Here is a 22,418-nt window from a genome sequence, read left to right on the forward strand (position 1 = left end):
AAAGTACAACAAAGCATGTCATTCACTGTAATTACTTTGTACAACCTCAAATTATTTAACCCTTGTGCTATCTTAGATGACCCCAACCTTACATTGACGTGTTCTCCCTACCATGACAAAGGTGGATAAAGGTGGAAAGATTTCATGTAATCCATGGACACCAGTGAGGATCACTAATCATTGAAGAAAAAAGGTTCAGCGCACTGTCTAGTGGGTCTAGATGACCCAACTCCCAATGGTAACGTGCCTAGGATAGCACAAGGGTTACATAACCAAAAATCTCAAACTTTACTAAAAGGCATTTTTATTTTGAAAGGTATCAGATTTTAAGTAAGCTGTGCAACTTTAGCTCACAGCTTAAAATTGTTTTTTTATTTAAATGCTCAACTAAACATCGATTTCTCATGGCTTTGATTAGGTCAAAAACTGATCAAGTTGTTTCAGAGATTAGTGCGTCTAGAGTTCCAATCCATACTGTTGGACCTTGAAGTTTGCCAAAGGTTTGATTCTTCCTGTGAATGTTGAAAGTTTGAACAAGTTTTCACAAGGCAGCGCTCCTGTCTCAGCACGCAACAGAAACGCAGAAATTCTGTATAACCCTGCTGCTATGAAAAACCTGTTTTCGTTGGCAGAAGCTTTCCTTTTACGCACCACAAACAGATGCTTACCGGTATTTAGGCGCGTCCAATATCAATTTCTATCGTTTACCTCGCTTTAAAGGTCAGAACAGTTCATCTAAAGCAGAGGTCTGCACTCTGAGGTTCATGAGCCTCCTGTGGCTCTTCTCCCTTCATTGTTGTTCTCTGGTTAAAGAAGAATAAAATGTTTTTAACTTAAAAAGTATGTATTTTTCAGAGTAAATGATGCATCTAGTGAAACAAAACAGATGAGTCAAACTTTTTTCAACTAATCCACCGACTGCTAAAAACTGGACAATCCCTCCCATCCTCTCTACAAAGTGGGGGTCTAACTGAGAAACAGCTTTAGCAGTAGCCTCCTACACCATCGCACAGTACAGGAAGTCATTCCTGCCATCAGACTCTACAACTCATCTGGTAGAATTGTGCTCACAAACTTACACTGAAGAATCTTCTTTGGTGAACTCCAAACTTTAGTTACATTTACACTAGGCTCATTTGTCTCCGACTGCAGTGTTTCTTCTTTCTGCTACAACTTAATTTCCCTATGGGGATTAATAAAGCTCATCTTAATCTTTAACAGTTGAAGTACATCAAGTATCGCTCCAGAAAAGGCCTACATGATTGACCTTGATGGCACCCCAAGTGTTCCAGTTACCAGAACCCTGATCTACACTGAGAATGTAGCCTACGGAGATGAAAAGAAACCCAACATAGAGGTCAGTCAATAACTGATTTAATGTGTGCGTGAATGGAGTAACAAATGTCCCTTCAGAACAGTATTCAGGTTCCTTTCACATTATCAGGATTTATTTATGGGAGGTCTAGACTGCTGGCTTGAGGGAAACTTGATCTGAAACTGTTTAAACCATAAAAAAGTGACCCATGTTGTACACAAAACAACAAGAATAATTATGTCAGTTCACAATAAAATAACAATTATTTACAGAAAAGATCTAAAAGTAGCATTCTGTAGTCCACAAATATTCAAATATTAACGACCTATTTTAGAAAAAAAAAAAAAAAAAAAGGTTTTCAGTAAACCAAATGACAGGATTCTGGAGTTACAACAAGAGATCTGAAATCTGATCATTTGTTCAACTGGAAATGCAAAAAGTAATCAAAAATAAGATACAGGATCCTCTAGAAAACATATATCTTAGTTCCAGGTATAGCTATGTATAAAAAAAAAAAAAAAAAAACTTTCAGATTATAAGTCAGTAATAAAATTTAAATATCAAAAATACAGTTTGAAGAATCTTAGGGTTTTGAAATTAAGAACTAGCACACATCAAATATAAAAATTGAGATAATATACGGTATATGAAAATATGTAAAACAACTTAAGCCTCCACTCGCTCAGAGGGAAACGAAAAGAATAAAAAACAACCAGCTGTTTGGGAACAAAAGGTTGACGCTGCAACGGAATCCCCAAAAACAGGAAGGCCAACAGTTTCAAGTGCAAACAATGGCCTCGGCCAAGTCAACTCAATCACTAAATTGTACATGTGCAACTGTGCTGTCGAGATGGTACAGTCATCAAATGATGGGTCCTTGCATCCAGAGTCTTCCTGGATGTTTTCGATGTAAACTGATTGTAGCTGCCCGTTCTCCCACCAGGTGCTGTGCACGGCGCGTCAGCACATTTGGTCTCACGCAGACAGCCGGCTTAGAGGAGCGTTGTTCAGAATGTATTCACCAACGCCAACAAAGTACATGACTTGTGCAATTCCGAACAGCGGCGCGATGACCAGAGCCCGGCAGCCCGCGCCTTTCAGGAATGCAGAGGGCCCCTCCTTCCGCATTATTTTGCTGTTGAGACAGGGGGGAGGGGGGGGGGGCTTTATTTATATACATGCACAAAAGGGAAACTATGCGTCTATGTCACCAGCTAAACACAAAAGTAAAGGCATACCTTATGCAATCCACCACTCCGCTGTACGTTTCCTCACTGGCACCTTTGTTCAGAGACTGCAGTCTGGTCTTCACAACTGGAAAAAGGAATTGAATAGATATTTTCAACAATCGAGCGCTCCCATTTTACCCTCAAATAGCCCTGACCTAACTAACGGCGTGAAAAACGTACCATCACAGGGGTTGACAGCCACGGCGGCAGTCGAGCCTGCGACACAGCCGGAGAGGAATGCCCAATAGAAAGGCGATGACTCATCCCGGCTGGGTCTGCCCAGTTGGTTCAGATTAGCGAACAACGGGAAGTAAACAATAGAAAAAGGAACATCCCTGCAAGAAATGTGAAAAGTTATTTCAGACTTTGAATGCAAATCAACAAATACAGACAAGCTTGAATTCCCCTCAGTGAACAGAAATAAAGGATTCATCTTACCTCATGAGTGTTGCCCCCAGACCCCTGTACAGGCCTTGGATGCCTTGCGTCCGGAGAAGATCCTTTGCGATCTGTGTGGCAGATACGGTCCTCGGAGCAGACACCACGTTTCCAGAGTTGTAGGAACGACTGAGAACGGCGTTTGTGGCCACGAGCTTTGTTGGCGACATGATGATGGGTTTTTGCTGCTGGGCCGCTTTGGAATAAATAAGTGTATTTTAGATTCACGTTAATATTGCAAAACTTCATGTGGACGTTTTGAGGTCTCACTGGGGTTTCACACCAAGCCACGTAATCTAGAAACTTGTTCAAAAGGTCAAATGTGCTCTTACCGAGTCTGCCTGCATCCTGCAACTGAATTTTGAGCATTTCCATGGGAGTAGTAACAATAACCTGGCACATTCCTGCACCACACCCTGCCAGCATTTCTTTGAAGACTGTCAGTCCCTTTCTGTCGACAGAAGGATATTTTAGGATCATTTACTAAGAACTAAACACTCCTACTTTTTAGGAATACTTGACAAAGCGCTCTTACCCATTCTTTGCGAGGTGTTGTCGAAAGAGGTCATTAGCAGCCAGCTTGATGGCCTTCTCTGGGGTGACCAGGGTCAAGTTTACTGCAGCACCTGAGACAAATAAACGGCTACAGTTAGCAACAATGTCATATTAGCTGTTTTATTCAAAACCTTTAAGTAAAAAATTTGACAATTTTATTACAACACAAGAACAATAGTCAACTGTGTAGCTAATTTAAGGACAGGACAAATACTCAATTTAAAGCAGTTTCAGTCATAATGGTTTAGGATTATAGCAAATAAAAAGGAAAAAAAGATGAGAGCAAAGTAAAGAACAAGCGAAACAAGACAGAACGAGAGATGACATTCAGTGAAATATTCACGCCAAATTTATGACTGAGTCAGTGTTTGGTAACAAGGCCCAATTTATAGAGAACATTTAAAATAAATGCCTATTAAAGTTAATAAGAACAAAAAACAGAGGATGAATGAAGACAGGTTAGTGAGGACAGACCAACTTGTTCTATAGACTGTGTGAGCAGACTTTGAGGAGTCTCACAAACTCATCTCTTTGGCCATTTCATCCTCAGTTACTTCACAACAGATTTATTTGCAAAAAACACACAAAGTCTGCAGGAGCACAAGCCATAGTCGGGGGGGGGAATGACAACAAGTTGACAGAAGAACAGCAGGACAGCAGAGACGTTATTGACAAGAAATCTGATGACAGAAAGAAACAGATGGCAAAACAAAAGACATGTGCCTATAGTTTAAATAGAGCAATATTGTAAGAACCATTAAATGATTTGCCTCCAGCGTGGCTGCGCCTTATCGGCTAGCCTGCAATATCCCAGGGGACCCAAGTCTGTAATATGAAAAACACAGATGCAACAACAGCATTCCTCATAAAAGAGAGACCACAACTAGTGGTCACCATTCTGTGTAGGTTTAAACCTGTCCTTAATTCAACAAACATCACATCACCATTCTTTCAAATGAACCTCATTTTAACTTGAAAGGTTATTGTGACTTTAGATGTGTAGCCTTAACACACAATTTGAAATACAAACAAAACAAACTGGTCGGTAAAGATGAGAATGTACCCAATAGCAATGGCAAAAATCATTAAATCTTTTCATACTTGCAGAATATTTTCCTGCTTAAAGCTGTCAAATATGCACATGTGTAACAATCTTACCTCTATACATTCCAAAGTATCCCTCTGATCGAACTGTCTTGACAAGGCAGTCCATCCTAAAAAACAAAATACAGAATTAGACTAAAAACAAAGTTACAACGGAAAGAGTTAACAGGGAAAGACAGTTGTCATAATCCAAGTCAGGAATGTCCTCCTAAATCCACACACTGATCACCACACCATCCGTGCGTCACTAAGGACTTACGGATTAAACAAGGTCATAGTAGCTAATGTCAAAGAGAGTGGGCCAGTGGAGTGCTGCCAAGTCTGTCAGTCAGGAGACACTCAGAAATACTTACATGTTCTTGTAGATCTGCTGCCCTGGTCTCTGGTTCTGCAATCTGGTCTTTGCCAAGTCGATGGGAAAGACACAGGTGACCCCAACAATGCCAGCGATGCCGCCATTGATGAGTTTAGCTGGGAGGCTGAAGAGACAGAAAAGGTTTGACTATGTTGGACATAAATACTAATAACAAAAAAAAGAAGGTTTCAATTATAATTCTATTTCTGGATCATTTACAAAACCTGTAATTTCTTAGATTGTTTTTTTTTTTTTTTATTTTTTTTTTTTACACACAAAATAAAAAATTAATTTGATTCAAGCAAGATGAATTAAAATACTCCCCCCCCCCCAAAAAAAATTGGATTTTTAACCATTTAAAATTAAAATATTATTGAAAGAAAACAGCTAAAATAAATAACTTACCTGATTTGCTGCTGAGACATGATTGCTTTGACACAACTGGAGGCAAATGGTTCAAATTGTTTTGGGTTCCGACAGTTTTCTCCAATCAGTCCTACAGAATGAAAGTGGGGATAAGTTAGAAGAGAGACTCCCAGGACGCAGCCGTTTGTATACAGAGCACCCATCCACAGCACAGCCTCTTATGTGCTTTACGGTCACGAGGAGATGACGCGGCCTCATCCCCTCGATTGCCTTTGCAGTGGGCGTGGCCTAGTCCAGATAACTACACCCTCGCAGAAGTTCCCAGAAATCTGATACCAACCTCGCGCTTCTAAATTTAAGGCCCTTTAACGTAGATTAAGTTTGAAGTAAAACTGTGTTAAACATAAAATCATATTTGCAAATCATATCACTTCTTCGTGGGGCATTCTTGGACAAATATTGTATTGCCTTCTAATATCTGTAACTGAAACTGTTTGAAAAGTTAAAGTATTTTGAAGTTTAAAAGAATCCAAAGTAGTCTAAATGTACGATATTACTAAATGCTTTGACCCGCGCATATTTCTAAAAACGGTTGGCTCGTGCGTGTCTGGGAGGTAAAAAACTCAGACACCCATTCTTAGCAGTTTTGACAGTCAGATGCGGATAAAACGTAGCATGAAGCCAAAAAAATCACAATAACCAATTTCCCTTTGAAAAAAATCTCAAGCAAAACCTTGTTCGTTTACTCACCAGAAAACTGTCCTTTGTTTACGTTTGTAGTTGCTTTAAAAAAAGGGGGTTGTTCTGTGAGGTATCTTTAGAAACCTCGCTGCCAGCTCAAGAAGAAATGAATAAAACGACTGGAAATTTCCATTGGGTTTTAAAGAAGGGGCGGTGGACTGTTACATCCAACGACCAATAGTAAAATCACTTTCCTGGCAGCTGATTGGATAATAGTCCGCCACGCTTTGTTCCTGTTTAACAAGAGATCTGTCAATCAATCCGCTCTGTGGAGACCCGGAAGTTAAAACTGAACCAGTATTGTTCCGAGAGCTCACATTTCAAAATCCATGAAAAGAAAATATTAGTCATCTGCTTTTTAAATGAGAAGATTAAGTGAACTTTACATTTAGATCGTATTAATCATTTTAAAATGCAGTGGACGTAAATCTTTAAATGCTTATTTAATAAACTTCAAAAAGTCTATTCTAGAAACCCGTGGCTGCATTTTGCAGACCAAGGCGTAGTTTAACGCCCGGTATAGGTACTGGCGGGGTAAACGCGTCGCTTACTAAGCCCACTGTATGTAATTCTTCTTCGTCAATTCAATTGCCCTATTTTTCTTGTCATTTTACAAGTTTTCACGTGCAATATAGTGACATGTTTACTTTTTTTTTCATTCAAGCAAAGGGGAGTTATTTTGATTTAAGGATATGTACACTTCTGCTTAGAGCCCTTTTTATTTATGGCAACAGAACTGGAACAAAAAAGTGCAACTGAACAAAACTGTAATGTGTCGGTGGCGAACGAAATGGCTCTCTTATCTCATAAATATATCTCAAAATTTGCCAGAGAACACAAATGTCGTCTCTTTTTCCGTCTATGTATTCCCTGTTTCTGCTCAATGGACAAACAAACCACCGTCCTCTGCGTCAGCGCGTTCACAGACGCAGCAAGTCAATGAGCCGGAAGTCGTTCATTTTCTAGATAAATCCTGGAGATGATTGCCTTGTTTGATAAATATACACGCTGCTCAGACGTATATCGCTGTTCTAGTAGACCAGGGGTGTCAAACTCCTTTTCACCGAGGGCCACATCAGCATATTGTCTGTCCTCAAAGGGCCAGTTATAACTTATACATGAAACTGAATGTAATGAAAAATAAACGTAACTACTCCTTAATGTTAAAAAAATCATTACTTATTTAATTAAAACGTTTTAAAGTGTCAATTACAGTTGCATAGAAAACATGTTTGCTTGTTACTCTAACATAAATCCTTTTAACTTTTGTCCACTTATTAAAACCCACATAACTCCATTAATGAAAGATCAAACTTAATAAAGAAAAATAACATAAAACTGATCTAGAGAACATGTATTACACGTGTAACATATTATAAAAGAAAGGCTGCACACAGCCTTGCATCCAACTGATGGTTTGATGACAACAATTTTTCTGCATACACACATAAGACCTGCAAACATTGAATAATTGCAACAGGAGCTACACATAAATAATATGTTATCAACTAAAGAAACATTTAATTTTAAGAAATTAAAAACGTTTATGCTCTCACGGGCCACATGAAATGACATGGTGGGCCGCATGTGGCCCCCGGGCCTTGAGTTTGACACATGTGTAGTAGACAGTTGCAGGCATATCCAAACAGCACAAGTATGAACTAAATCCGTGATTTTGGATACGACTGGTGCGATGCCTGAATCCCTTGGCTCTAAACCGAACTAAAAGAGCCGGCTTCTTCCTGGGAAATGTTTTTTCAAACTGTCTTTCTTTCTCTCTTTTTTTTTCTCTTCAAGCTGCTCATAATTAGTCAATACGTGTTTATGCTGAGCAGGGGAGCGGTAGCAAAAGCTTGTTAAATGGAATAGAGCACCGGGTGCAGCAAGAACAGACTACATCAACACAAAAACGTACAGACATGAGTGACATTGGAAAAAGGAGCAAAATCAAGAACCACTTCACTTTAATTGATTATGCAAATAGAGAATTTAGAGAGTCTGCAACAAAACTATTCCATCTAAAACCAGCTCCAAAAACCAACCTGCACCTGAGAACTGAGAGAATCTTCTCAGGATACACTCCTGAAGAAGATAGATTAAAATATTGCACGTGGAAATTTATAAAATGCATAGAAAAATTCAGCAATTATTGCAGATATGAAGAAGATTCACATGATACGGCGGGCGGAGCGCAACGTGCTTAACGCCGCCCATGTAGAGCCACACCTCAGTCTGAACACCGAAGCCAGGGGCAGTTATTCTATTCTATTCTATTCTATTGTGAAAAAATGGTGTTATTAGTAGGGCACTATATCAAAGTGCTTATAAAGATACAAAACACATTCTACCTTTTCGTGTTACTGTATTCTTTATAATGGTTACACTGTACAGTACCTCGATCAGATTGCAACAAGTTTTTAAAGAAACATTGTTGCAAAGCGTAGATTAAAACTAATTACATAAAATTTAAAATTCTTTTTTTCTTACATCTAGGAATTTAGCATCAGAATGTTTGTTATATTTCTGGGTTAGTGTCTTTAAATATTTTTAAGGCATTTATTTTTTATTGTAACCATAAAGTTTAAAAAACAAACATTTACATTCCATGTGCTTTTAGTTGAAGACTAGCTGTTTTTGTGAGTGTTATCTTGCTGATGAGGGACTCTCACATTTTCTTTGCAGCTGCATTAAAAAACTGCTAAAGGACAACTTCAACAAATGGAAGATTCCTATGATGTTAAAAATGCAGTCTAGGTTAAATAAAAACAACCTTTTCTAGGAAAGTGTCAGCCGAGTCATCTGGAAAGTTACATGAAGACAGATAGGTTTAGCTCTGTGTTTTGAACACATTCCAGAGGATTAAGAACCTGATTCCTGCATAGTTTTCTTGTGACCAGAGGCTAAAATGTTGTGCAACCCTGGGTGGTACCTTTCATAATTTGGGAGAGGCAGCATGCACTCCTCTTTAGGTCATATTTAGTATATTTTTTACAAATAAGTAAAAATTAGATGATATCATATTTTAACACTAGAGCTAATAAGTAAATAGAAAACGTAGGGAATGGCATATGACAACAGCAAAAATCTCATTTTAATTTTCATCCCATTTAATCTCTTTCCAGCATCTGTTGAAAAAACAAATATAAACCTGTTTGTTGTGCAACTGCTTTTTAAAAATATATATTTTTGGTCAACAGATACTAAGGGTTAACATTAAAAACTCACCGTTTCCAGCAAAAAGCAAACAAATACACACAAAAAACAACTGAAAATAAATTGACCTTTCAAAATAAAAGAAAACTGGTGCTTTCAAGACCTTTTAAAAGTTTCATAACTCCAAAGATAAAACACTGTTTGCTGTTTTCCAATTTATTGTGTATTTTTTTATTAATCTTTAGATAATTGTTTACGTTTTTAGGGGCTTTCTTGTCTATTTAACCTTGCCACTAAAATGCAAGACATTGTGAGTAAAGCCTTATTCCTTTTTCGGGACAAAGATGTAAAAATGAACTAATGAAATACTGTAGTAGTTTGTGGTAATACTATCAGCTGGCTGTCTGGTGTCAGGTCCCAAGGGTTTAACAAGGTCAACTTATATATGTGTGCGTGTTCATGACACAAACTTCTAAACCAGTTTAACACTCGTTTGCCAACAAGATAAGTTAACAGATGTTTTTTTTACTCTACTTTAGTTTGAACAAAGTCTGTCAAAATTTGAGAGCCTGCTGACCAACATATGATACAAAAACCAATGATTACATGAACGAACTGAAGAGAATGCGATATGATGAAAGGGCAATGTCATAGGGAGTCATGGCAGATATTTTTTCTGACTAAAATACCAGGCTATTAATACTTGCAGCTGTCCCCCTGAACTCCCTTTGTGGACAGAAATGATTCACATTAATACGTTTTAAAAGTAGAGGTAAAAAAAAACTCTGAAAAGGAGTCTAGTGTTGGTGAATTGTCTTTAGAGTATGTCAATTCTCCCCCCTTGACCAACAGGTTATAAAAAAGTGTTTTGTCAACAATCATGTTCTTTCCAGAATGACTAGGAATCCAAATTTAGCAGCAGGAGGTGACATTGTGGAGAGACACTGGATTAAGGTTTGCTTGTAGTAAATAAACGGCACAGGATGTGATTAAGTCAAGAAAAGCTTAGTCAAAGAGCTTTGATTCTGCACGTTTAATTATAGGTAACATTCAAAGAATCCCTTTTAAAGAGAAAATATTTGGGAAAAGATAGTGAATACATTGTGAACAAGGAATCATTGTAATGCACAAAAAAAAGGTGACAAGAATTCATCTCATGGTTATCTGAGAAGCTATTTTGCTGCACAATAGGCCACCAAAGTCATTAAAGTACAGGTAAGCAAGTTGTAGTTGCAAAAGCAGATACATTGCAAGTATCTCTTAAAAGTTTTTTTTCTGTCATTTTTCAAGACATCATTTTAGGTTGACAAGAAGGACAACTTGAGAAAGAGGACCAAAGAGTCAAAACAGGATCATATAGGTGCTCTGGCCTGGATATGGATGGACTAGTCGAACTGGTTTGGTACACCTCCCTCCGCCTGTGCTGGCCCTATGCGTGCACTCATCACTGTCAGTCCTGCAGGCACTACAGTGGCAGCTGAGTGCCACGGGGTAGGTAAAAACAGGATTGGACTCAAGGGGACAGCCAGGCAGGATAGCTGATCGGTATTCCACCTTATCATATGTGCAGCCTCTCTGGATAAGGAAGCGTGGACCAAAAATGTCCCTCATGTTGCTGTCCTGCAGGATATACATAAGGGATAAACAACAATTTACATATTGCTGAATAAGAGTGATACATTTCCATTTTATACTTTAGAGGCTAAATTTCCAACATCACAACCACATAGTAGGTTACGGAATCAACATGTCATTTCTTTTCTCCTTCATTTTATTTGTATTAAGGACAGAACGAAAGCATTTTAATAGAAAGAAAAGAAAATTAACTTAATTAACTTCAGATACATAAAATTTAGTCAAGATACACATGTATATTTCAGGAGATGCATACCATTTTTGCAATATATGTAAATGTCTATTTATTACACGTTTTAAATTTAAGGTCTATACAAGCAACCTTTTTCCTTTTTTTTGCTAAATATCTATGAAATTATGTTTGCTGTACTACTTGACGCAAAAAAATGAAAGTGCTGCAAAACAAACAATTTGTTAGTGATCCAAAATTAAAACAAATTCTAGTTTTTATCAGGTTTGCAAATACTGGTATAACAGACAAAAAGAAATATTCCAATAGGTTAAAGGAATTAAATCAAGAAAGAATAAAAAACCACACATCTTTTTTTTCTCTTGAGAGAGAGAAAAGAGAATATATTAAAAACACACACACACACACACACACACGCACACACCCACACACACACACACACATTTTAAACGTAGCACCAAAAAATACAAAAAGGAGTATTGGTTTCAAACAAGCACCTAATCTGCAAGGTTTCAACAAGTGTTATATTTGCTTATAGAGGAAAACTGTTAAAATTGTATCTATTTACTGATTTTAAAACAGTCTAAAGATACCAATCACATCATCCTGTGCAAACAAAACAGTTTCCAAAATGTCATATTTCTCATAAAGTCATATTAACAGTCTTCTTTTTTCAGAGTGGTCAAAATTGACAGTGAGCTTTAATGCCTAAATGTGTCTAATTACAAAAATAACACAAAGTTATTTTCATTTGACGTTGGTTTGACAAAGGATAATTACATACATACCCTTGAGTAGCAAAACCCTGTGCAGATGGTGGTGTTGACTGCCACACAGTAGTCGCATTCTGGCTTCTCCACATACAGTGTAAAGTCAGTAGGTAAACACATTGGCACCACTGGAGACAGCAGCAGGAAAAGCATCCAAAAGGGGAACAGTACAGTGTTCATCTTAAGAGATGTGTTTGGCTTAACTTGAGTTTAGCCTGCAAAGAAAAATGTAAAAACAACATTAAATAAAGCCTACAAATTTATCTTCAAAGCCTTTATCTTCAAAAATCAAAGATCCACCTGTTTAAAGATCACTTTAACTTGCTGGTGACTGTAAGTCTGACTATCTAGGCTATAGAGTATTTATTTGAACATCGCAATAATCCCCCTCAGCCTCAACTACGCGTTATCTTCAATCTGTGACGAAAAAGGTCTCCTATTGTTTCAGTCCATTAGGTGTATTACATGAATTTGTTTAATGAATTTTATATAATGAAGGATGATGAAATAAACATTTTAATCTGCCAAAGGTAGTCAAGTCATTTTCCACTAGATGTCACAAAATAACAAAAGAAAAATTAACTTCCTTTTTGAAAGTATGCATGTTTCAAAAGGAGAAAATAAAATTTTAACTTTTATTACCTTTTCCAAAACAAACACATCTCTATGTGATTTGATTAATTATCAACTAAGACCTCTTAACTGTGATAGACTTGAAAACATGTTCAGGGCTCATCCTTCATTCAGCTGATGACAGGGGGGATAGGCTCAGCAGACCTTTGTGATCCCAAAATGAGTACATGAGTGAGTGAAACTTCTAAAGATGCAGAAAATTCTGTGAATGTGTAAGTGCGTGTTCAAAGAATTGCGTGTATGTTCTTGGTTAAAAATGAACAAAAATGTCAGCAGTATCAAGATGGACTAACCCTCATGCCTCACACTTGTTCTGAACACTGGCAAATAGAAATTTAGAGTGAGTTTATCTGATTCATGTATACATAAAAAGGTACAGATGGCAAGATATTTACCCTTTCAGCTGTAAAAATGCTGCCCGTTTTTATAGTGATATTGAATTGTGCAACCTTTATGATGATTTCACGTATTCAGGAAAACTATCTAAAAGAAAATCAGTTTCAGAGATTCAGAGAATGCCCACATTTCTGCAAAGATTTGGAAAACTTTATTCACAGGAATTCCAAAAAGCTAATTGACGCAAACGTAAAAAATGAATTACATTTGTTATTGTTGAAAGTGGAAATTACTTTTTGAGAACCTGTGATGTAGGTTTAAATATTTTTATTTCTAACAATCTATACTGAAAAAGTGCTCTTAATATTAACTTTTCTATTCTTGTATAGTATCCAAAATAGTCTGATGAACTGAAACATTAAAGTTTGACAAATGATGATACAAAAAAAAAACATACAACAGCATAGAGCACAAAACACAATTATCCTTAAAACACAAGTATTTCTACTCCAAAGATTCAAAGTTTGAACTGATTCTTTAACTACAACTTTAACTACGACTTTGCTTAATGATTATTCAAGATTGCCAAAATTATGCTGACAAAAAAACGTAATAAGCCACAAACATGTGAGCTTGTTTCTGGTCCTATCTCCTTTTTTATTTTTAGTTAACAAGATTTTTTAAAGATAAAGAACAATCAGGAAGTGTAAAAGATTACAGGGCTGGACACAAATTCTGTTTTTCTTTTCAAAATAAATAACAATCGTAATTTTTCTTTAAAACGTATACTTAATCCTTTACTTAAAATAGCACTTATACAACAGTTACATAGATAGTTAGGTTGTTGTGTTTTCTTCTTCTGTTTGCAGCTTCACAAGCAGTAAAGTGATCTGGTAATCTTCATTGACTTTATGAACTTCACTGTAACTTATTCTCTACGCAAATCACTAAACCATAAAACTAAAAGAATTTTAGGCTGCAAATACGTAATATCTGATTTGCTGACACAAAAGTTCAGAGAACAACTTCACACCTTCTTTTATTTTGTAGTATTTTTTTAACGGTTGCATGTTTCACAGACTTTAAAGTTTTAAATGACACCCTCCTTTTATTTTAGAGATAATTACATCATAAAGGATTGTCATCTGTTACAAACAAAAAACAACATGTGGCAGAAGGACCAACCCCAAAGTTTTAGCCTGCCCTCTTCCTGAAAGTCCCTATATAACTACTAAGTAACAGACAGATGTCATTAATGTGTCACTGAGACACTTGATTTTGTGAGTTAAAGAGATGTTTTAATTGTAACTGGATAGCAATCTAAGTGACACCACAGGGAAAATAGCTTTTTTATTATCGCTGAAATTGTTACAGGCTTTGGTGCCTTTTGGTCCTCATTGATCATTTACTAAAGTGAACTATTTATTGTCCGCTCAACACTTCGAGCCATTTAGACTTGCTTGGAATATCTCATTGAAGCACTGAACTGGCTGAAATGGACAAAGTGAAAGACAGACAGCTGGAAATTGTTGGATATATCTCCTAATTGTTTAAGGTTTGAAGGAAGTTTAATAGGGAATACAATTATATCTGTTGACTGATTAAATCTGTTTGGTTTTTGTTTATTGGCACATGCTCTATCGTTTATTGAACTTGTTCACTTTTTGCTTAAAAGACGGATGCATTTGTCAACTAAATCTAGAAATTTGTATTCATAACAACATAAAGGTAAGGCAAATTTTGTAACTTTTCTTTTTAAAAACCACAATGGTTGGAACAGGTGGCCCAGTGGCCACTTTCTCCGTTTGGGACTATGTGGTGTTTGCCGTGACCATTTTGGGGGCTGCTGGCATTGGCCTTTTCCAAGCCATCAGGGGCCGCAAGGAAAGCAGCAGTGCGGAATTTTTGTTAGGTGGGCGACAAATGACAGCAGTGCCAGTGGCCATGTCCCTCACTGCTAGTTTCATGTCTGGGATCACCGTCATTGGAACACCTGCTGAGGCGTACCAGTTTGGTGCCGCTTTTTGGATTTTTGGCATTTCCTACACCATTATGTCCACCATCACTGCTGAAATTTTTGTTCCACTTTTTTATCGGTTGGCGATCACCAGCGCTTATGAGGTAAGGGCCAAAAATAGACTGTCAAAGATATTTTTTTTTTCTTGAATAACCATGAACAGGTGCAGTAGGCATATACTATAAATGTACATCAAGGCAAAGCTTGTCAGCTTTGTAAGGTTGCAATGTTTACCTCTCCTTTTGTTTTTCTTTCCAGTATCTTGAGTTGCGTTTCAGTCGACCCATTCGATTAATTGGAACATCAATGTACATCATACAAACGGTAACTCTTTTTAAACAAACAAAAGACAGCAAATACAAATAAAATTTGAAAGAAGGTTTTCATTTTGGCAATTCTGAAGAGAAAAAGAGGATTGTGGTAGTTTCTCCATTGAAAAACAACATCTGCTTTTTTGCTTTTTGCCTGTATTCAAACTGATTGGAGATATCAGTTTCAAAACACTGCTATGTTTCCATGTTATTAACTAATGCTGGCATTGTTTTTTTTTTTCAAGGCTTTGTACACAGGCTTAGTCATCTACGCTCCAGCTCTTGCCCTGAATCAAAGTAAGCAACATGTATATCTAAAAGAATGAAAGTCTTTTTTTAAACAAATGATCAAACTGGGAGTATTAGGTTCTGTCTTTGGATTTCTAAAGTTACACATTTCTTGGTAAAATAAATAAATAAATGAAAACAAATAAATGTTTAGCATTTTAATACTTACGTGTACATGTGAGTATATATGGACTTATAAGAGTTTGAAGAATTTAAAATTTATAAAATTTAAGTTTTATACAAATTTAAAATGCAACTTTTTTTGTTTTTTTATTAGTCACTGGATTGGATCTATGGGGTGTGCTGGTTGCGACTGGACTAGTTTGCATACTCTACTGTTCTTTGGTCAGTACTATCTCATTCAAAACATATTCTAATAACAAATTTGATCTGTTTTTTTGGAAACATTACTATTTGATAGGGATTAGAAGCAGTGACTCTGAACCAGCAGATGGTTATCCATTTTTGTATTCTTCAAGGGGACAAACAGGTGTTTGATGTGAAGCTAAGGGAGAACCTACAATTTTCAGCCTCGGACATCTATGACTGAAAAAAAAAAGTCTTGTTGATGGTCAGATTTGGATTCATAAACTTGTTTCTTGGTTTGGTTGTGAAATACTAATATGGGTCTTGATCTATGCTAGAACCTATAACCGTGGATACTGTTTTCTTACCTGTCCACATGTGTTCTGCAAAACCTGAAGAATGTCAGTGTTAGACGTAGACTGTGTCCTTTGACTGTGGATCTAAGGCTTTACAGTTTAGGGTACTAGGGTGTCTGCAAACACCAGTTGGATCTTTATCAAATCAACATCTTGATAGAGCAAGTTAGACTCATTTCATATTTTTGGAGGTTCAGAAGGATTAGCTTCAAGTTTGGTTGCTCACAAAAATATTTGAGCAAAAGACTTTCTGTTGTGGTGAACAAAGGTACTTAAAGATTAAGCTCTTTTTTGCATCTTAGACTTATTTGTAGTCACAAGCTGTATGTGATAAAAGGACATTCTGAAGGTTTTCAGAAAAGGAGGCTAGTTTTACCCTTGAAAAACTGGACCGTCCAAAAAGACTCTGATGAGAGATGATGCTCTAAATCCACTCAAATCCAATCCAATTTAATATTTACAGCATGTTTCCAGCACGTGACTTAAAGTGCTTTACATGAAAACATTTTCCAATTTTAAAAACCATAAGAGAAAAAAAGACAAGCAAAAAAAATAAATGTACATAAAACACATACAATTCCCACAACCCCCCCCCCCCAATACACACACACTCTCTGACACATGTTCACACGCACACATTACTAAGCATAACATAATTAACTGAGAAGTAGAAATCTGGCTCTGTAATACCTGTTAAGATGTTTTGTTACTAGCTTAGAGGGGTGGTGGATTAGATTTGTTTTACCCGGAGTATACTTCAAGCCACATTGGCATGTTGTGACCAGCTGTATCCCTGATGGACTGGTCATAGAAAAGATGATGCACTGCGTTGGTTTCAGTGGTGGACAACCATCAAATTACTCATTCTAGATGAGACATAGGTGGCAAGAACTTAAGCGGATGTGAAATGAAAGCCTTGTCAGCTAAAGATAACATCGCAAAACATGCTAATGCCACAAAACATGAGTTTTGATAAGGGCTTCTTTGTACATTGGGCTTAAAAGCTTCTATCACACTGATGTGTTAGTCAATCTCAACAATATGCCATTTATTGTAGAGGAAGCAATAGTTGATGGCAAACAGATTTACTGTAATCTTAAGGCCTGTTTAAATATTTAAAGGTATTTGTTCTTTGGAAACCTGTTAAAATAGAATTTATGCTTGAATGAAGTTCCCTGTTTAAAATAAAGTTTGGCTGGAAAAAGAAAATTCATAAACTTTGTGCTCAAACTGTTAATCACACAACTTTGTCCAGATCATGAATAAGAAAGCCTAGAAGCAAGCTACTGTGGTCAAGTTTAAACAGTGGAAATTTGAGCTTGAGTTTGTGTATCAAACACTGTCATTTATTTGTACTTTTATTTATCAGCTTTCATATTTAAAGTCCATCGTCCAAATCCTTATATTTTTCCCACATCAAACCTTTTCCAGGATAAGTTCCAAATTGCTCTATTTCTTTTTTAGGGTGGCCTTAAAGCAGTCATCTGGACAGATGTGTTCCAGATGGGGATCATGCTGGCAGGATTTGTTGCTGTCATTGCTAGAGGAGCTGTAATAAGAGGAGGCCTGGGTCAAATCTGGGAAGATGCTGGTCAAGGAGGCAGACTGAATGCATTTGAGTGAGTTCACAAAAGATTAACAGATAAGATAATTTAATAGAAAAGATATTTTTGTAATAGTGTTTGTTGTTCCTGTTGTAAATCACAGTATTTTTCTCAAGAATAGAGAACTAGACGTTGCATAAGCTTACAGCTTTAGGGAAACAGATTACCGTGCAAGCATTGTCAACACTTTGTCATGGCTACATGAAAGACTTGCACATTATATGTTTACAGACGGTAATAAAGATATCTGTATAGGAAGCACGCATAAAACAAATGTTGGTGTATCTTTTTAAAACATTATGTGTAGCTAGAAGTTTGCATCGCTTGTTACCATAATTAGCATTTTTTTCAAGGCATTTTTCTAATGTTCATGACTTCACCACAGCTTTGACCCCAACCCCTTAAAGCGCCATACCTTTTGGAGCATAGTAATTGGTGGCAGCATAATGTGGGTTTCTATCTACTCAATCAATCAGTCCCAGGTGCAGCGCTACATCTCCTGCAAAACGCTGGGCCATGCCAAGATGTGAGCACTCCTGTCCTGCAGTATGAACAGTCTGTTCTTGCTGTCAGCAGAAATTCATGTATTGACAAGTCCTGTATTATTTCCAGGTCTCTGTATGTGAACATGGTTGGCTTGTGGGTCACAGTGAGCCTGGCTGTGTTTTCTGGCCTCACCATGTACTCCATTTACAAGAATTGTGACCCACTTTCCAATGGTGATGTCACTGCCTCTGACCAGGTAAATATGTGGTAGGCATTTATATGTGTTGTTCATGATTTACACACTATTTTGCATATAATGTCGACCCTGATTTAGTAATGCACTGCACATAAAAAAAAAAACAATAAACATGGATATTATTTGTCGGTCAGCTGCTTCCTTACCTTGTGATGGATATCCTGGGAGACTTTCCTGGAATTCCTGGCCTGTTTGTAGCTGCAGCATATAGTGGCACTCTAAGGTGAGAGCCAGATAAAGCAATTTTTGATTTATCGTTCACTAATAAATAAACACATTTGAGGCAACCAATGCAAGGGCCTGAAACAATTTGTTGTCAATGTCTGGGATTTATTGCTGCTTGATTACAATATGTGAACCATCTGCATTTCTGAAGAGATCTCTACATCAGTCTGCTGTAAACGCTTGACTTTCTGTTCAGTTTAGTTTCTAAAATCTTTCCATTGAACATTTTCCAGCACGGTTTCTTCCAGCATCAACGCTTTGGTTGCTGTCACTGTGGAAGACTTCATTTTTCCTGTATGGAAAAACCTCACACAGAAACAAATATCCTGGTTGAACATGGGTCTAAGTAAGTTCAATAGATATTTGTTGCAACCTGCAAGTAAAAGTCAGGTTCAGAAGTCCTATCTTTGAGACTTTGACATGGGAATAAAGTGAACTGGAGATTGATGCAACAACACCCTGACTTAATGATGATCATATTAGCAAATGGACCAGAGCTGCTTTATGGTTTCCATAGAAATGTGTTTTTAAAAACTGAAAAAAATCACAGAAAATGTAAAATGCATTTATAGATTAGTATTAAATAATAAAAAAAGGTCATGAGACACCTTAAGACATTCGCCAGGCCTCTATCTTATCTTGTTAGGCTTGGCAGATATTATATAGACTTCAGCTGTGCAAGTAAAAACCTGGTTGCAAATGAATTACAGAGAGAAAACTTTGCACAGGTTAACGCTTGTCAATTCAGCACCAAACTAAAAATCGCTCAAAGAAATGCATTTCTTAACAGTTTCCATGAACATGGTGTAAAGAACTCAGAAGCCTGAGTTCTGAGAAATTGCCAAGTAATTTGGTTGACAGATGTATTGAGAGAAACTTGTACGGGCAAGACGTCTATGAAGCATTGTGGGATACCGTCTCAGTAAAAGTACAGTCACACATTCAAGATGTTTATCTTTTTGTTGCTAAGTTTTGATTAAAAAACATCTTTAGTTTGGAAATAAATAAACTTTTTTTTTCTGTGAGCATCTAATCTGTGTTTAAGTTAAGACCAGTTTTATAAAGTGAATTCTCTCTCAGGTATTTTCTTTGGAGGGGTGTGTATTGGAATGGCAGGAGTTGCTTCCATGATGGGTCGGGTTCTGCAGGTGAACTTTTTTATTCACAGACAGTCATCCAATATTTTTTTTGCTGTACAGCACCCTCACTAGCTGAATGCTGAGAACTGCAAGCCTACTAATAAACATTCTTCTTTCAGGCTGCTCTGTCCATATTTGGTATGATCAGTGGGCCTCTTCTTGGCCTTTATTTATTAGGGATGCTTTTCCGCACATCAAATTCCATAGTGAGTACTACACCGCTGCATTATTTGGCAACATAAAAACACAATGGTACAGGGATGAAGCTGACTGCAGTTCTACTTGCACTGCAGGGAGGACTTGTGGGTATGGTCATTGGTCTAGTGTTGACTCTGTGGGTGGGAATTGGAGGCCAGGTTTACCCACCAACAGCCGACATGACAAATCCTCTTCCTCTGACCACTGCTGGCTGCAACAACACAATGAGCCAAAACTACACAACCACATCTCCCTGGAGCACTTCAGCATCTCTGACCACACCATCAAAGTAAGCCAGTTTATTTTAAACAAAATTGTTGTTTTTCTGATAAGCTTGTACAACAATATGTTTACAATGCATACTAAAAACAAGTGAATGAACGCGGAAAACAATACAGGTAAAATAATCTAACTACCGGTATAAAGATTTGCTTTTTGCCCAAGAGTCTTGAATGTTGGTGGAATTCAAAATACATACTTTTCCCTTTTTTTTCAGTTTCAGGCCAGATATAGCGGATTCTTGGTACTCCCTGTCTTATGTCTATTTGTCTCTCCTCGGCATGCTGGTCACAATGGTGTGTGGCCTGCTGATAAGTGCAATCACAGGTAAACTCTTGGTATTATATGATCGCTGTTAAAAAAAAAAAAAAGCTCTGATGGAACCCTCTATATTTATATTCACAACATATAACAAAATCCAGCAATATTCAGAAAACACGTGTTAGGTTAGGTTACCTATTTGTTATGTAATGTGCTGACCGTAGTTAAGAAATCTTCATGTCTTTGTATATTCTAAAGCTCTCTTATCTAATGGGAACTAAAAATCTACACAAAAAGCTTTAAGGTTACCATATCAGTAACCTTAAAGCTTTTTTTAAATATGCATAACAAAACACTTAAAACAGAAAAAAAATTAGTTGAAGAAAAACAAGAAAATGTGTTTCACAGGTGGATGTAAGCAAAAGAAGATGAACTCAGACCTGTTTGTAAGGAGGAGTGACTTGATGTGCTTCAGGTGTACCAATAAATCAGAGGTAAGATGTTAATTCTCATACATTTTTTAATATTTTCAAAAAAAAAATCCAATGGTCCCTTGGAAAAAAGATAATAAAAACACTATATATATATATATATATATATATATATATATATATATATGTAAATGATTATTTTTTTTTAATCCACTACAGGCGACAGATGATAAAGAAAAGTCTTCAACAGACCATCACACAGGAGTTCACATTACAGCCGACTTGGATGTCAAGAACACAGAGTTAGAAAAATCCACAAAGCTCTAATTCTGAGCTTTAAAATGTGTCTATGCAAAACCAACGTTTTACAAGCTTTTGTAAATAATGTTTCTTTTTATGTTCATTTTTGTTGTAATCTAAGTTGCCAGGAGTTTCTTCTCCTCGTGCCACATGCAGCCAGTTTCCTCATTACTTACATGTATAATCTGGAAAACCGTTAACTGTGTTATTTTATGGTTGAGACGTTTCATTGGAAAAAGTCTAAAACAGTCAATAATAGTTTGTCTGTCAGTGACTTTGAATTTGAGTTCTTAAGAGATTTTAGTCAAATTTGTTTTGTTGATGCTTGAATTTTTTGAAATTTAACATTATACATTTAAAAATAATAATTGTTAAATTGTACCTGCATGTTCGCTGAGATTGATCTGCTCCAGCTTTTCTTTTTATTGTTGCAGAAGTAGTTTGCTTTCCTTGCCCCGTTCTCAAATGTTTTCAGTGATTTAAAATAATACCTGAACTTTGTTTTCTTTTCCCCGCAGAATTGGACACCAAATGTTATATTGTTTTTTATATAGTTTTTTGAGCTTGTTGCTTTAAACCACCTTGTTTTTTCACTATTTGTGAATTTTTAGTACAAATCCCAGAAAAAGTGCAACTATTTTGCACCAACTTGGAATGAGTTTGTGGAAATATTTTAACTATGTAAGAGATCCCATTTAGACTATTACCTTGGAATTGATTTCCTAATATCTTAGGATATCAAGGTTTAAAAGACACTGTCCTATCCATGGACGTATGGGAAAAAAGGGAGTTCTGGCTTCTATCCAATCCAAAAACATACCGCACATGTTGATTGACAACTCAAAATTATCCTTTCAAAGTGAATGTGTGGCCCTGCCAGGTTGTGATAGGTTCCAGCGACCCCTGTGACCCTGCATTGGACTGAAGTGGGGATAGAAGATGGGCGGATGGACAGTTTGCAGGAATTTGTGAAATAATTGTTCCATGGGTGGAATAATTTGTTGTTTTGACCCCTAAAGGGAGCAATCAAAAGGCAAAGAAGACGGATTCTCTTGCTATAAAGAATTGTTACTCTTATTTTTATCAGCCATTAAAATGTTTTTGGAAAGGAATAAAGTTTATGCACCAATGATTTTGCTAT

General features: G+C 36.8%; 3 protein-coding genes across 3 annotated transcripts; 1 reads left to right on the top strand and 2 right to left on the bottom strand.

Moving 5' to 3' along the window:
* Positions 1 to 1,357: 1,357 nt before the first annotated feature.
* LOC101171405 (mitochondrial glutamate carrier 1) lies at positions 1,358 to 6,188 on the bottom strand. Its single transcript, XM_023954940.1, has 10 exons — positions 6,113 to 6,188; positions 5,402 to 5,492; positions 4,995 to 5,120; positions 4,696 to 4,751; positions 3,518 to 3,608; positions 3,315 to 3,433; positions 2,983 to 3,178; positions 2,725 to 2,879; positions 2,554 to 2,629; positions 1,358 to 2,450 (listed from the first exon to the last, which is right to left on the bottom strand). The coding sequence occupies exons 2-10, from the start codon at positions 5,419 to 5,421 to the stop codon at positions 2,291 to 2,293; spliced, it is 999 nt and encodes a 332-aa protein (XP_023810708.1). The 5' UTR covers positions 5,422 to 5,492; positions 6,113 to 6,188; the 3' UTR covers positions 1,358 to 2,290.
* Positions 6,189 to 10,257: 4,069 nt separating this feature from the next.
* On the bottom strand, positions 10,258 to 12,203 carry LOC101171658 (thyrotropin subunit beta-like). Its single transcript, XM_004068796.4, has 3 exons — positions 12,152 to 12,203; positions 11,870 to 12,066; positions 10,258 to 10,876 (listed from the first exon to the last, which is right to left on the bottom strand). Exons 2-3 carry the CDS (start codon positions 12,029 to 12,031, stop codon positions 10,598 to 10,600), a joined length of 441 nt encoding a protein of 146 aa, XP_004068844.1. The 5' UTR covers positions 12,032 to 12,066; positions 12,152 to 12,203; the 3' UTR covers positions 10,258 to 10,597.
* A 1,933-nt stretch (positions 12,204 to 14,136) lies between these two features.
* Positions 14,137 to 22,409, top strand: LOC101164395 (sodium-coupled monocarboxylate transporter 1). Its single transcript, XM_023954941.1, has 15 exons — positions 14,137 to 14,941; positions 15,096 to 15,161; positions 15,394 to 15,445; positions 15,714 to 15,781; positions 17,563 to 17,717; positions 18,088 to 18,228; positions 18,315 to 18,444; positions 18,579 to 18,667; positions 18,903 to 19,015; positions 19,750 to 19,817; positions 19,928 to 20,014; positions 20,102 to 20,295; positions 20,503 to 20,612; positions 20,955 to 21,040; positions 21,197 to 22,409. The coding sequence occupies exons 1-15, from the start codon at positions 14,588 to 14,590 to the stop codon at positions 21,302 to 21,304; spliced, it is 1,821 nt and encodes a 606-aa protein (XP_023810709.1). The 5' UTR covers positions 14,137 to 14,587; the 3' UTR covers positions 21,305 to 22,409.
* Positions 22,410 to 22,418: the final 9 nt, after the last annotated feature.

Source organism: Oryzias latipes, chromosome 5, assembly GCF_002234675.1.
Source record: "Oryzias latipes chromosome 5, ASM223467v1".
NCBI classification, from domain to species: domain Eukaryota; kingdom Metazoa; phylum Chordata; class Actinopteri; order Beloniformes; family Adrianichthyidae; genus Oryzias; species Oryzias latipes.

Excerpts from the sequence above, each read along its gene's own strand:
- LOC101171405 (XM_023954940.1), bottom strand. The coding sequence starts at position 5,421 with ATGTCTCAGCAGCAAATCAG. Across the intron at positions 4,752-4,994 it reads CAGCAGATCTACAAGAACAT|GATGGACTGCCTTGTCAAGA; the intron begins GTAAGTATTTCT and ends TTTGTTTTTTAG. Across the intron at positions 2,451-2,553 it reads GGAGTGGTGGATTGCATAAG|CAAAATAATGCGGAAGGAGG; the intron begins GTATGCCTTTAC and ends CTGTCTCAACAG.
- LOC101171658 (XM_004068796.4), bottom strand. The coding sequence starts at position 12,031 with ATGAACACTGTACTGTTCCCCTTTTGGATGCTTTTCCTGCTGCTGTCT. Across the intron at positions 10,877-11,869 it reads CAGGGTTTTGCTACTCAAGG|GACAGCAACATGAGGGACAT; the intron begins GTATGTATGTAA and ends TATATCCTGCAG.
- LOC101164395 (XM_023954941.1), top strand. The coding sequence starts at position 14,588 with ATGGTTGGAACAGGTGGCCCAGTGGCCACTTTCTCCGTTTGGGACTAT. Across the intron at positions 15,162-15,393 it reads CAATGTACATCATACAAACG|GCTTTGTACACAGGCTTAGT; the intron begins GTAACTCTTTTT and ends TTTTTTTTCAAG. Across the intron at positions 15,782-17,562 it reads GCATACTCTACTGTTCTTTG|GGTGGCCTTAAAGCAGTCAT; the intron begins GTCAGTACTATC and ends TTTCTTTTTTAG.